This window comes from Melanostigma gelatinosum, assembly GCF_949748355.1.
Source record: "Melanostigma gelatinosum genome assembly, chromosome: 7".
NCBI lineage: Eukaryota > Metazoa > Chordata > Actinopteri > Perciformes > Zoarcidae > Melanostigma > Melanostigma gelatinosum.
Genome location: NC_136640.1, coordinates 16,366,288 through 16,381,085, shown reverse-complemented (window position 1 = coordinate 16,381,085; position 14,798 = coordinate 16,366,288). Strand labels below are relative to the sequence as shown.

At 40.9% G+C, this 14,798-nt stretch overlaps 1 protein-coding gene across 1 annotated transcript in view; it reads left to right on the top strand.

Annotated features, from left to right (window-relative positions):
* Positions 1-14,798, top strand: part of pitpnm3 (PITPNM family member 3) — a gene marked incomplete at its 3' end in the record, with an annotated part of 72,092 nt that overhangs the window by 40,803 nt on the left and 16,491 nt on the right. The window contains exons 6-8 of the mRNA XM_079271768.1: positions 10,543-10,732; positions 12,546-12,668; positions 13,395-13,582. Coding sequence (XP_079127894.1) covers positions 10,543-10,732; positions 12,546-12,668; positions 13,395-13,582 — 501 coding nt within the window. The remainder of the gene's footprint in view (positions 1-10,542; positions 10,733-12,545; positions 12,669-13,394; positions 13,583-14,798) is intronic.

Below are 14,798 nucleotides of genomic sequence, written 5' to 3'. Positions count from 1 at the left end.
CCGCTTCCCGTAATTTGTCTTTACGTTTTTTAGTCTCCCGTTACGTTTTTGTATTCAACCGACAGTCTCACTAGTTTTAGAGACTGCCTTAATTACCGTTAGGCAGTCATCAACGGAGTACGCAGGACTGTTTCAGCGGGTATTTGAGGAATCTGTCCAATATGAACGCACGCCTGCAAGAATCGGCATAGAGGGAAAAATGCCGGGATGGCTAAGGAAGTGAAGGTCAATCGAGGAAAAGATATTGACCAAATACCCCAAATACACAGTGCAATGTGAATTAGTATGCTGAAGACATTTCTCAGCCCCTGCAAGCATGTGGCCATGTGGCATATTTAATTCGTAACCTTTTTAAATGCTGTTGTCTTTAATTGTTAATTCTCCCCTTGAGTCCCGGAGGCAAAATTAATGACCAAATGACATTATACAGTTTCCACTGATCCCAAGGCCTCTGCAAGGAATGTGTGTAGTTGTGTTTATATAGTCAGCTACTATTACTTCGTATTCAGGTTACATTTGTGGTGTCAATTTTAGAGTTGGAGTTAATTGTGGATGGTACCTCAGTGATGAACAGCAGTCAGTGGATGATTCTTCCCTTATGATGAATTAAACTGTTTTATCGTCTTAAAAGTCAGGTCTGATTTCTTGCTGGGAGGTGAGTTTGCTTTTTTAGTTTTTTTAAGTCTTGTCTGCTGCCTGTGCAGAGAATTGCTGAAGCGTGACTAATTATTTCTTTTCACATTCAATGCCACATGTCCCAGTGGTGACCATTTTTATCTTTGACAGCGTCATAGTTTTCGCTGCTCTCCTATTATATGCAGAGGATGTTTTTGTCTGAAGTGGCACGAATCACCGGGACTGAGAGGTGTTTGGCAGTCAAGTCGAGGCTTCTGTCTGGTTTTTGTGATTGACGTTGGGCAGAGTGAGGTAGTGACTGGAAGCAAGACGAGCGTAAAGCAATTTGAGTTCTGTAGCTGCTCGACAGCTTGACGGCCGCTTACCTTCCACCACATCCAGAAATGAATTATTAAAATCAGCAACTGCCCATGGGAGCGGAGCAGAGCTGAGTCATTGCCACATGTCTCGACTGTGGACGCAAACACACGCACGCAATGAAAAAAGACCCGTTCATATCAAAACGCCATGTCACAAAGGACCGAAGCTGCCTCAAGAAGAAATAAACAAATAATTCAATAACAGTCCAAAAAAAAAAAAAAGAGAAATCAAAAAACAATTTAAGTACCCAAACCAAGGAATTCAGAAACAGGTTTAGCAGTGTAAAATATTGATTACACAGTATCCATTTGGTATTTATCAGATTCATTTTCCTGCAGGGGTTTTATTTGTCCATTTGTAGACATATTTGTTTTTAGCAGAATTTTGTTATCATAGCCTTTGTTATCGCCTCAAAATACAATTTACACTATTTCATTGTTTTTTCCAATAATTTGAACCCTTCCACATTCTTAAGCAGCCAATCTAGTCAGTAAACTGGCCTTGACGTATTTGAACGGGTCCTACCAATGTCATACAATCCTTGCTTGACCCAGGTATAATAAATATAACTGTATAAGAATTTGAATGTAGAGTGGAAAATGAATATTTTAGAATAAGGCTGCAACCAATAAACTGTTGAAAGAACATAAATTGGTTTGGAAGTGGACAAAATGTATGAAAAGAAACACACAGAAGTACACAAGCTACAGTAATGGAGACGTGCAGTTCAGGGAGTACATTCGATAAAGATGCTCCTTGGGGAGTTAACAGGCGTCAGCCCGTAATGATGTGGGTCAAGAAGCAGCTTCATGTGCTAAGCTATTGTTGACTTCACTAAGAGTGACCGTTCATGTTTTTGTTTGTTAAAGGGTAACTTTGGTATTTTTCAGTCTGGAACCTATTTCCTCATGTTTTCGTGTCTTAGTGACTAATTTGGACAACAATTTCTGAAACTGGTCCAGTGTTGAGCGAGAGCACAGCAACCGGCAGCCGCAAAATGGGCTTAAAGGGTATTTGTGCAGCGTCAATGTTCACTAAAAGTGCTGGTTTTGCCCACTGACAGACTCAGATTGATATTATAAAAGTGTCATCATAGAAAGAAACCTACAGAGAAATAAATAAATTGTTTTTCCTTCCCCTTCACTCGATCCGGTCTTTGTTATTGTGTCGAAATCCCGCTCGAGGAGAAGTCGGCGTGTGAAATCTGAATGTCGGGCAGCAACAGGTCTCACTCTTTACAGCATTCTTCCTCTGTGGTGCTCATAGGATATAAGCACTCACAGGAACACCAACAGTCAGTCTCCCAAGTTTCACAGCCTTGCAGCAGCTGGTTCACCTCACTTCTCCTCTCCATAATGTTGTCAGACACTTCTAATAATCTGAGTTTGTCAGTGGCATAAAACAAGCACTTTTAGTGGCCGCAAAGTTACATTGACAATGTGCAATTGCAGCGCAGGATCAATACTGGACCAATTTGAAAAGTTGTTGTACTCAATAGTTACTTACAAAGAAAAAACGTGAATAAATACTCAACACACTCAAAGCCAACGGCCTAATAACTAGAGGAAAAACTCACCAGTACCTCAATACATAGGATTTATAGCACAGGTACACTCAATTAACCATTACAACACAAAAGCACATTAACCAAACGCATCACTCTGGATGTCCTATTGATAAACTGAGGAGGATAAACACTCACTAAAAACATGATGGTTTCTGTCTTGGGACATCTTCAATGTGAATGTTTAGGCTATTCCTTCCATTTTTTGGGGTTCTGTTATTGGTAGGAATGACTACGCCCTTTGACTGTGACAGAAAATGCAACGTTAACAGCTACCCGTGGGCCTCAGCCCGGTAGGCCCATTCGGTAGTCCAACATGGTTCTCCTAGTCTATTCCTCGTATGAGAGCTCGCTCAAAGAGCAGTGCCTAACAAGACTACTCTATAATCATTTGCTATACATGGTACATTCCGTGACACAAGTGTGACATTTTTTGTGCCTCTTTGTTTATTCATTATCCCTTTATAAATACTTTTTTACATAATAATGTAATGTTCCTGTTACAGCCCAACTGATAATGGATTTTTGAGCAGTTACTGATATTGATATTTCAGAGTTATTATAGATACCGGTATAATATAGTGGCTGACATATGACAACATAAAGCGCGACATTTTACTGTGTAAAAATCGATACATCAGTGCCGTCTCGTCAAAAAAAATACTATGACTGGTTGTAAATGATGTCAAACCTAGTTTGGCATTTTTGTACTGCAATATCTTGCATTAAACTCCACCAATACAGTCACGTCCGAGGGGCAGATCAGAGACTCAAGCGCAGACAGACACTGGAGACGAGGTGAAGTTGAAAACAAGGTCTTTTACTGGTCACCAAAAAGGTAATAAACAAGAACGGCAACAGGGAGCGAGCAAAAACCGGAAAAAGGCAAAGTTACAAAAAAAGCCAAAGTCACAAACCATAGAATGCAGCGAGACAACACGAGGGATAAACACTGGCGACACGATGAGCACACCGGTAGGACCAAGGCCGGAACATGAAGCACACACGGGGAAGAACAAAGACGATCTGACAACCAGAGCAGGGAAAGCAGGGGAGTATATATGTGTGTGGGGTGATGAGTAGATTGCAGGCAGGTGAGTTGAATGAGTGCAGTGTGGGTTTGGCAGAGGAAAGAGCCAGGGGCAGGTGATGTAGCACAGGTGAAGTGAATGAAAGCAATCAGGAGACACAGAGACACAGGAGGGAGCCGGGAGGAGATCAGGGGCGGAGCCACACAGACAGGAACACGGGGCAAAGCCTAAACCGTGACAAATACCTTGGTGAGTGAGACCTAATATTAAAGAAAACCAGTTAATTAACAGCTTGTTGAAAATCTCTTGAAGACAATGAGAAGAGGATATTTTATTTACAGCTCTACACAACATTTTTTCAGCGATACTTTTGCCAGTTAACAGTTTGCTCTAATGACAGTGTTGGACTTGTGGGTGTGCCGAGTCTCATTTAGTTGCACGTCAACATAAACAGAGGAGTGGGCAGCCCCTCGGGAAGGAATTGCTGCTGTGTGGGTAATTCACTCTCGTTCTGGCTGAAAATCAAACCGCGGGACGGAGGTGGCAAAACCTCTTTGCGCCTCGAAGACAAACTTTCACATAAACAGGATGTCCCCATAGAGAAGGAGCATGTTCCTCAGCTTGTGTTGTCCGTGTTTGTGCACAACGCCTGCTGTGCTCCCGCAGGCTCTGAGTGCTCATCATTAGCTCTGCCTGCTAATGAACGTACCTGGCAGTGCTGGCTAGGAGCTGGGTGTCAAGACAACACACACGTGTAATCCATAAACACACTCGCACAAATGCATCCCACACAAAAACAGTCGGAGCGCGTCCAATTAACACCGACGGTGAAAAGGCTCCAGAATTTATTTCCTCTCACAGCCAACACAGTGCCTCTGCCACAGTCTGAAGAGAAATAAACATTTCAGCTTTTGAAAACTTCATCTTAACAGCAGGAGAGAAACATAAAATGGGTTCCTTTTTCAGTAGCTTCATTGTCACTTTATCGGATCAGTTTTCTATCAGGGAGATGAGATGGAGGAGGACGACGTGCTCTTGTCAGTGTGCTCAGATCGTGACCTCAGCTCAGGGAGATATAGACTCATTATTCTGGCCATTGGCGGCCGAGGACATGCCGCTGCTATTTCTAGGCCCTCTCCCTAATTAAGACCCAGCACTGTTCATTATAACTGTGCAAACTTTTGCAGTGCTGAGCCAGCCATTAAGGAACAGGGCGAGCAATTAAGCAGGAATTGGACAGATTTCAGAGTTACGCAATATATATGGCGAGAGGGTGGCAGGGCAGCATAATCGAGTCTGTCTGAAGGTTATGCTGCGTGAGATGAGGTTGATTCGAGGTTTAATCGGCTCACTCGGCTCACTCGGCCTTATCTTCCCCCCAATGCTGTTAATGGATCTCTCCCATCATCACATTACCATGAAACCCAGAGGAAGACTGCTGTACGTCTCTCCGTATGGAATAATATGGTAATTATTACTCTGCCTTTAGGTGTTGTTGAGTGAGTCTTTGACAGTGTTTCTAGAGAACTTAACAGTAATTACTGGAGAAGAAATGAACTGTAAAGCATCAGGATGAATGACAACCAATCTAAAGTCAACTATGTGGCCCAGAGGAAAACAACAAATTAGGCTTGTTATGCAAGCTGAGGTCGTATTGATGTGTCACATAAGTGCACATCATTAAACACTCATATGTATATGTAGGTATGTAGATATGTCAATATATATGTATACGTATATGTATATATGTATGTATATTTCGGATGAACACGTGCTCTCAACTAATTAAAATATACAGTCATATAGAATGAAACCCAGACTATACAGAACAGTCTGTTTTTGGACAATAAATACGCCGCTGCAGTTTTGCTCCGTCTAAAACGACATGTTTGAAATCACAGCTGCGACTGTATTGATCAACAGCATGTTAAAGCAAGTTAGAGTCAGGTCTATTAAGATTAATTAGCCGTTAAATGCAGATGGGATTTTGATGGTTTGGGGGAGCAACCTTTTCAGAAGCACATGTTTGTGAAGAAAAAGATAATTATGATCGCCTCAAATGAATTAGGAACCATCGATTCTGAACAGAGAACAGCCGGCAGTCCACGAGGACTTTACACCTTCAAACTGCCTCACACACAAACAAACAAATCATTTATGTGCGCTCCTTTGCATGTAAAACAGTGTCTGCTCCGTCTTAATAGTACTAACAAGCGCTCGCATAATCAAGTAATTATGCAACACAAATAATGAGTGTCTCACCTTGCATTTGTTGAGCAGTGCAGCTGGTGTTAAACCTCTGATCCTGCTCTGTGACTTGTGAACCCTGTTTAGAGGTAGAGCTGTGTTTGGAATATTAATTGAAGCCTTTTTTTATAATTTGTGTTTTGGGGGAGAGTGTGTGAGCAGCAATTGTTAACTAGAAAATGCATTTCCTGCTGAAAATGCGTTGGAATGCTGAAAGCTGAAATGAATCTCAAAAACATTGCTGAAAATAGATATCCAATTTTTCAAAAATTGCAAAAAGCTTAATAATTCAAAAAGTTGAAAGATTACAAATATGAAGTTATATCACCCCTCTCCTGAAAGAGCTGAACATTTTAGAACGGTTTCTGTAGCTTAAAAGAATTCCAGCAGTAGTGATATTTGTTGAAGTAGTAGTAGAAGTTGTATAGTTGTAGTATAAGTATTAGTAGCATTACAAGTACTAGTTGTAGCAGTAGTGATATTTGTAGTAGTAGTAGAAGTTGTAGTCGAAGTATTAGTAATTGGAAGTAGAAGTAGTAGTATCAGTTGTCGTAGTAATAGCTGCAGTAGTGGTCGTAGTATTTAATATAACAGTAGTAGTAGTAGAATAAGTAGTAGTAATAGTAAAGTCAGTTTTTGAAGTAGCAGTAGTAGTAGTACTAGTAGCAGTCGTTCAAAAGTAGCTGTAGTAGTATTAGTACTGGTAGTAGCAGTAGTAGCAGTTTTGGTATAAGTAATAATAGTAGTGGTAGTGGTAGTAATAGCAGTAGTGGTAGTAATAATATTTATGGTAGCAGTAATAGCAGTCGTAGTAATAGTAGCAGTAATACTGGAAATATTAGCAGCAGTAGTAGTTGTCGCAGTATTAGTAAGAGCATTCATTATTTCAACAAAAAAGCCTAATTTTGAGCGAAACGTTTAAATACAGTTAATCCATGAGGCTTTTATTTTGAAAGGGTGGGACTGGGTGGGGGAGGGAGGGGGAGAGGAGACATAATCATCATGTTTGACACATAAACAGAGGTTATTAAATGACAGGCTTCATCACAAGCAGTTTAGTTAGGATTCATTCTGTGGGGCTTTTATTTTAAAATGGCGTGTGTATGTGTGTGGGGGGGGGGGGTGGAGGAGGGGGGAAAGACCTCTAAAGATCCCTAAGACCTGAATGACTGTATGAGAGAGACACAGAGAGAGAGAGAGGGAGAGGAGTGTATGTGCAACATTGGTCTCTATGGAGCAGAAAGTTGGTTTTCCTCAATTAACGGCTTCTGTGTCAAATGTGTAAATCTGTGGGATTCCACAGTAATTTTTCTACGACAAGGACAATATTAGCTACTTCTACATCCAGAAATTATGCATGAAGAGTGAAGATTGTGGACACAGTGGCAAAATACAAATGTTTTTTTCACAAGAATCTCAAGCTGCTCTTCACTCTAGCGGTGACATCACGCACTCTAAGCTGCGCAATACACACCCATTATAAAGTCAGAAAAGGGCTGAAAAATCATAAAAGTTCAATTGCTGCAGTTCAAAAAGTTTAAAAGATATCGGAAAGCTGAATTGTGCGGCAATAGTTCAGGGTTTTCTCAACATTTTAAAGTTGAAATGGTCTCTGTAGCTGAAAGTATGAGGAAGTTGAAGGATTTGAAAGTTGAAGAAGTTTAAGAGGATTTGTAAATATTCTCCATAGACATCCCATTCAAAAATAAAGTTGCTAAAAGCTTAATAATTCAAAAAGTTTAAAGGTTAGAAATAGAAAAAAGTCATAGCAGACATGAGCTGAAGGAGCTGAACATTTTGATAGTTGAACGGTTTCTGTAGCTTAAAAATGAAAAAGAAGAAGCGTTGCAACGAAAAATGGGGGGGACGGAAGAAATAGTGGAATAAAGAAACAGGATAACAATAGTTGGAATGCTTAACAGCATTCCAACAACAAGAATCGAATCAGATCAAGGCCGGGGCGACTTCAAAGCTTGGACCTGAGTGGCTCTCAGCTGGGATGTTGGGATTTCTCATTTCCAGTTCCTTGAAACTCAATAAACAGGCACCTGAAAAAAAAATCAACATGGTTTAAATTAGGAGCAGAAAATCTTCGTCTCGGAGCAATATGTTGCCATCTCTCTGCTTGAATTGCTTGAGCTGAATATTTCACACAGCAGCATCTCTGGAGGAAGTGACACTTTTAAATAACGGTGTGCAGTACTGTTCCAGTGACACAGAATGCATTTTAAAGGTCAAAGAGCTGCTCTCTGGAGCAGCGTCCATACGGAGCTGGGTCCCACTACAGGCTGCAGGTTGAGTGTAGCTTTGTCAAGCATGTTCTGCCCTGCCGCCATTCAGTTCATTGACATGTTCCTCTAGTTACAACAATAACACTTTTGTGATTAAGGCAAAAAAACAAACTCAGAGCCCATGTAAACAATGTCATTTTTCTGAACTCATGTAATTGTTCTTGTAATTGAAGTGGTGATAATCACAGTAAAATGTAGAGTTCTTTGACTATGATAAATGTTTGTACACCCCAATTACATTTTTTAAAATTGTGGTCAAGTTGTGGACTAGTTTATAGTTTACCTTATAAATGAGGACCTCGTAATAAGCACTTTCCGTTAGACTATTAAGCCACTAATGGCTACTTTTAGCCATTTCAAATATTGAGCGCTCATCTGTTGCTGATCTTCTCCATATTCTTTTGCCAGGAAGTGACCGATGAGGGACAACTAAATAACATGTGCACCATATCGACCAGGTCGGAGTAGCATCTCGAGCATGCGCCGGATGGTCAGGGGACTTAGACATTTTTCAATCCATTTATTCTGCTGGCTGATGTAAATAATCACCCTTCAACACAGATCTGTCACTGTCTGCTGTTGTGTCAGCAGAGGGGATTGTGTAGGTGGCTTTATCCACGAGACTGACTGGCGAATGCTGTGTTGCTGTAAGCACAACAATCAATTGTCTTTTTTTTACAGGTTTCACAATGCCAGCAGCATGATATTTTGCAATTGCAACCAAAATAGGCAATGTCTGATGAACATGCGGTGGTACAAAATAATGGCTGATGGGGATTAGGAAAGAAAAGAAATAGCGATGATAATGGAGCTGGAGGATTTTTTTTTTAGAAGAGGTTTTATCTGGATAATTCGAAGCGTGTCGGCGCTGAAAATAGCAATATAATGAGAAGATTTGCACTGATCATGCAATCAGTGTAAAGCAATCAAGGAAATGGCTTAATCTGAATTTACAACGGGACATTCACAATCAGTGAAAGAACATTATGTTGCGCTGGCCCCAGTTGTTCCCAGAACGGGAGAAACACATCCTAACGTAGATCGTGCACAAACGCTTTTGTTCCTCTCCTGGGATATTGGAACAATAGGCAGACATTTTGACATGTCATAGCAGGGTGAACGCGGGTATAGTCAGAAAGTGTGCAGAGCCAGTACTTTAAAGATGAGGACAGGACCACTGGGCCATTGTTGGTCATTAGCTAATTAGCCCCAAAGTGTTATAGCTAACTGCTCGTTAACAACTTTTTCATTCTTACTTGGCTGGTGGTATTCTGCATTTACACATTTTTTCAATACATTCCATGAAAATGCATAAACCTACAATAAATGTATCAGCTTTTCTGACTTTTTCCTGTATATTCAAAGCCTGATACATCTTATAGCAAATCTTATTTAGCAAATGGGCATTGGGCCTGAGTGACATGGACAGTTTATGGTAGTTTGACGGTATTGAGAGACAGTTTTCAAATTGGTCTTTTCATGGGACTTGTTGACTAAAAGAAAAATGCCAAACAGTTTTAAAGTTGTTGGAAGGCAGAGCCTGGTACCCATTTCCTCTGCTTGCTTTGAGTTTTGGTGTTAAGCCAGACCGAGTTGAAATTATTTTTCATCTTTCAATCTAAGCAGTGTCTCTCAGACAATTGTGTCCTTCCCAAAGTGTTGCATGATATACATTTTGTGTCAGTGCTACATCAGAACTGTCAGCCCTTTTACTTGCACAGAGGTTGTGCCCTTCTGTGTAGTGAGGGTCCTGACATAGTTCAGCCTTGATGCGGCGTTGCATGCTTCTTCCTGTAATCAGAGCATCTGATGAATGATGACAGGGTGGGCAATGCCATCTTTTACCGTTACCCCACAGTATCACATGAAATGTCTCGCTGGTTCCATGTCTGTCATTGTGACACACACACACACGCACACACACACACACACACACACACACACACACACACACACACACACACACATCCATTAATGTCTACACAGCAGTAAAGACCCAAATACTCTGCTCTCATTGCTGATACCTGTGCAGGTTTGCACAGTGTTTTATTTCTTAAGATAACATCCTTCTCTTGTATGTGTACGCACGCATGCACACACGCGCACATACACACACACACACACACACACACACACACATTGTGGGAAAGCCATGCTTCCAGTCAGATCAAGAACAGATTGGATGAGACATTAATACATTTAGGAAAGACAAGCGGTCGCGTATAAATAATCTAAGCTTGCATTTATTTTAACATGACTCTTAATTAGAAATTAATAAACTACCATTTGACTTAAGTTGTAAGGAAAAACTCCCAAAGGGCTTTGTTAAGATGTGAAATGATTATTCAACCTGTTGGATCTATTCCTCCTGTACCTTTTTCCCCCATAATCACCCTTGTTTTTCCTCTTCCAGTCTGAACCCATACAGCTATGACGAGAGCTGCGTGTCCAGCAGCGTGGACCACCTGCCCCTGGCTGCTCTCCCCCTCCTCGCCATCGTCTCACCTCGCTACCAGGATGCCGTGGCCACCGTGATCGCCCGAGCCAACCAGGTCTATCGCAGCTTCCTGCAGTCAGAGGACGGCCAGGGATTCACGGGTCAGGTCCGTCTCAAACTTCTTCTGGTTGGAGAAGAGAGGACTCTAGACTCTCCTCCTTGAATAATGAGCTGTCGGCACTTTGATTGAAGTCAATGATCTATTGGTCTATTGTTTAAGCAGACCACATTTCATGCTCTTGTACATAACGACTACTCGGCTCTTGGTAACGAGCTGCTTTTTCTTGTGAGGTAATGATCTGTGAGAAGACTGTTGACCATTGACCCTTTGCTAAGCCAGAGCTGCCATGGAGCCCACGCATTTACTTACTTCACGCCCTGAATAAATGTTATCTCAATTTTGGATGAAAAAAAAGAAGTGATTTCAGAGAGCAGCAGACAGAACGGTCTACAACATGCGTCTGACGGATTTCTCCAGGATTTCAAACTAATTCAGCAGCGGAAAATGAAAAGGTTAAAAAGATAGAGACAGAAGCTGAAGCCTACAGATCACAGTGTAAAAATGAACCACCACATCACCTGGCGATCGAGACAAAGACGATACAATTAAGGAACAACACTGTTCCTGTAGAACTTGGTAGGTCTTTAGTCACTGCAAAAGCAGCATCTATTCAGGATACTCAGCAGCTTGCGTAGCATAGAAGTGCTAAAGCTAGTAAATTATGTTTTAACGTACTCTGCTATTATTAGCTCCACAGGTTTTTACATGCAAGTAACGTTTAAGAAACGTTTATCTCCTTCTAACCTCTCCGGGTAACAAGCATCACTATTACCCAACATTTAAGAGAGCAACTGGTTCTTACAATCCTCATGAGTCAATCGACAACAACAACAGACATGTTGGGAGGAGGTACAACTCAGTAACCCTAACAGGATATTACAATAAAGGTAATACACAAATACCTGTTATTGTTGATTGTCTTTTGCTATTGTGGATAGGATTGGTTTTGATACGTTGATACTTTCTGTACATAACGTTGGAGTTACTGTATATACGGGTACATTATGTCCTACCTTTCCCACTTTATTTCTACAACTTGGTTTGCGTGATAACATTGTTAAATTCAATCCCTGTCCTCTAATTACTCTGCAGTATTTTCCCTACAAATTGTTCTACTTGTAATTATATTTTTTTAATAATCAGCTTTGGGGATTTTCACTCTCACAGTTTTGATTTAATTGTTTATTGGCTGCTGATGCAGTAGTAGTATAGTCAAATAGCCGTCATCTGGATCGACACAGAAAACACCACTTAACTGAAAAACTGGAGTTATGTTTAAAGGATTTGGTTTATTCTCACTGCAAAAGTGACAAAACTAAGGATACTAAGGATGAAAAAGCAAGCATGCTAATGATGAATCACCTAATGATGACGGAATGGGAAGAACATGAAAACCATTCTGACTTTTAAGTCTGAGATATAATTCCTGATAATTGACTGTTCGTAATTACAGTCTGAATGATATGTTCTGACACGGCAGGGGAAAAAAACCTCAATTTGTAAGTGTGCAATCGGCGTCGTTCAATGCAATGCACACAGAAAATGGAGGAGCTGCTCATAGCTGAAAAACATTCAAATAAATTGGGAATTGTGGTGAATCAGCTCCAGAACAATACTGTGGAGGAAAACATAGGTTTCTGTTCGTTAAGGGAATATATATGTAATACATACTGTATCCTATTTACAATCTAGAATTGCGACGCTACGGCTGTCATGCCTTCCTGCAGCAGTGAAATATGTTGTTTTCTCATTTTTTAAATTCCATTCACACGCCTCCCCATTGTCCTCCTGTTATGTCCTTCACTGACTGAGTGCACCATATGTGGAGGCTGTCTCAATAATCTATTTTTCCGAGCAGGTGTGCCTGATGGGCGACTGTGTGGGAGGTGTGCTGTGCTTCGACGCTTTGTGCTTCAGCAACCACCAGAGGCCTGGCAGCCCCAACAACAGCAGCAAGAACAACAGCACTGAGAGCCTGAAGGTAGGAACTCACTGTTACAGTGATAACAAGATGATGGCGATGGCGGAGGACGAGCACTTCACTGGTGATACATCATTAAGAGATCACCGCAAATGCAAAATGTTACATGCGATGCTTGTGTTTTATTTTGTCAGTGGAGTTGATTACAAGAGTGCACCAGTGGCACCCCTAGACCGCCTTAGTAAACAAACGGAGACTGTCATACACAACAGTCACCTCTGCTACTTCAGTCAGTGTTTTCAGGCTGTGTCTATCAAGACACAGCTTTTACAAATGTCACTGTACAGTAGCGGCAACGTCCTTGGCACCATGTTCTCTAAAGACTCATACATAATAGGTGTAAAATGAAAGTCACTATGGAGCTGAGTTTTGTGTGTGTGGATCACCACTTGTTTCCTCTGGATGATTTGAGCAGCAGCTCCTGCTGTGTGCCTGAAACATATTTCTCATAATATTTGAGCTGAACTCTTGAGACAGCTTGTCATTTGTTGTCCTTTTCTGCCTGCTAAGCATCGCATGATCCCCACTTTCTGTCTGTTGCCCCCTCCCTCTCTTCTTCTCCCCCTTGCAATCCACTCACATCTTTACATATCCACTCTTGCACAGGTAGGGTTCACCTATGGGAATCAACTCCCATCTGATTATGTGTAATTTCCTGGTGAACCCACTCCTTTTAAGTGTATCAGGCTTTTCAGTATGTTGCACACTCTTCCTCCTTCCTCTCAGGATAACTCGGGCCTACTCGGGGAGTCCAGCCCCGGTCTGAGTTCCAGCAAGAGGCTCAGTAAAAGCAACATCGATATCTCCGCCCCCAATGAAGGGCACGGCCAGAGCGGGCCGCCGCTCAGCCGTAAGCAGAGCGACTCCTACGATGGAGACACCATGTCCACGGGCCAGCACAGCTTTTTTTCAAGGTGGGACAGTACGCATGAATATACCCGCACAAAAGGGTGGACAGTATCCTGTATACTGTGAGACAATAATAGGTTGTTTGCTGTCAAAGATCTTGACATGCTGTTCATGTCAAGGTACCTCTCCATTTCATATTTCTAAATGTATTAGTATTAATTATGGGCAATGTTAAAAAAAATAGGATTTCTTTTTTAGGATTCATGGTTATATTGAAATTTTATATACAATTTAGCATCACCGAGGTTAAGAACTTAGATTTTTCAGGTATTTCCTGGATTTACCACAAACAAGAACTCCTCTCTGTTAATTATTGTTATCAATTAACAAGTTTTAAATTGAGTTTCTAGAAAATAATTGATATCACTTTATAGCATGATATATAATTACATGTGCCCTTTGAAATATACCCAAATGTACTACTTGGAAAACCTGGACAGTTCTCACCTTACAAAATAGTGTTTATACACACACTCATTTACACCAGCACATACATACAGTAAGGCAAGGCAAGTTTATTTGTATAGCACATTTCAACAACAAGGTAATTCAAAGTGCTTCACATGAAACCATTAAAAGCATAAAGGCAAAAGTAAAGGAGATTTAAAACATACATTGAAACAATAAAAACAGTCATTAAAACACACAAAAAAAGAAAAAAAAAGAACAACTCTAACCCGGCCTCTCTGAGGTCTTATATAGCGTGGGACTCCAACCCCGCCTCGGTACACAGTCACAATCAACACTTTGGATAAGATCTTGGATGAGCTTACTTGACCTTAGTGCCAAACCATTGGTTGTATTTTGTTTTGTGCCCATACCCATTATACATTAAGATGCACACACACACACACACACACACACACACACACACACACACACAAAGGAAAAAGCCTAAACTCTCAATCAGACTGCTTCTTCTTCACAACAAAGGCAGCAGGTAGGAGAGTTATAAAAACTGTGCACTTTGTACAATCAAACAAATATGTAATCAACAGCAACAGTGTTTTCCTGTTGGTCAATCTGTAAATACGCTGGAGCAAAAGGTGATTTAGTTAAAAAAATATCACAATTTCCCAGATAAATGATTTACAGCATTCAAATTTGCATACATTTGGCCAAAATCAACATTTAGTTCACACAAACACCCACATGTTGGCAAAACAAGAGGTACAGAGGAGAAATTCTGTCATCCACTTCTGTCAAACAGCATTTGTCGAT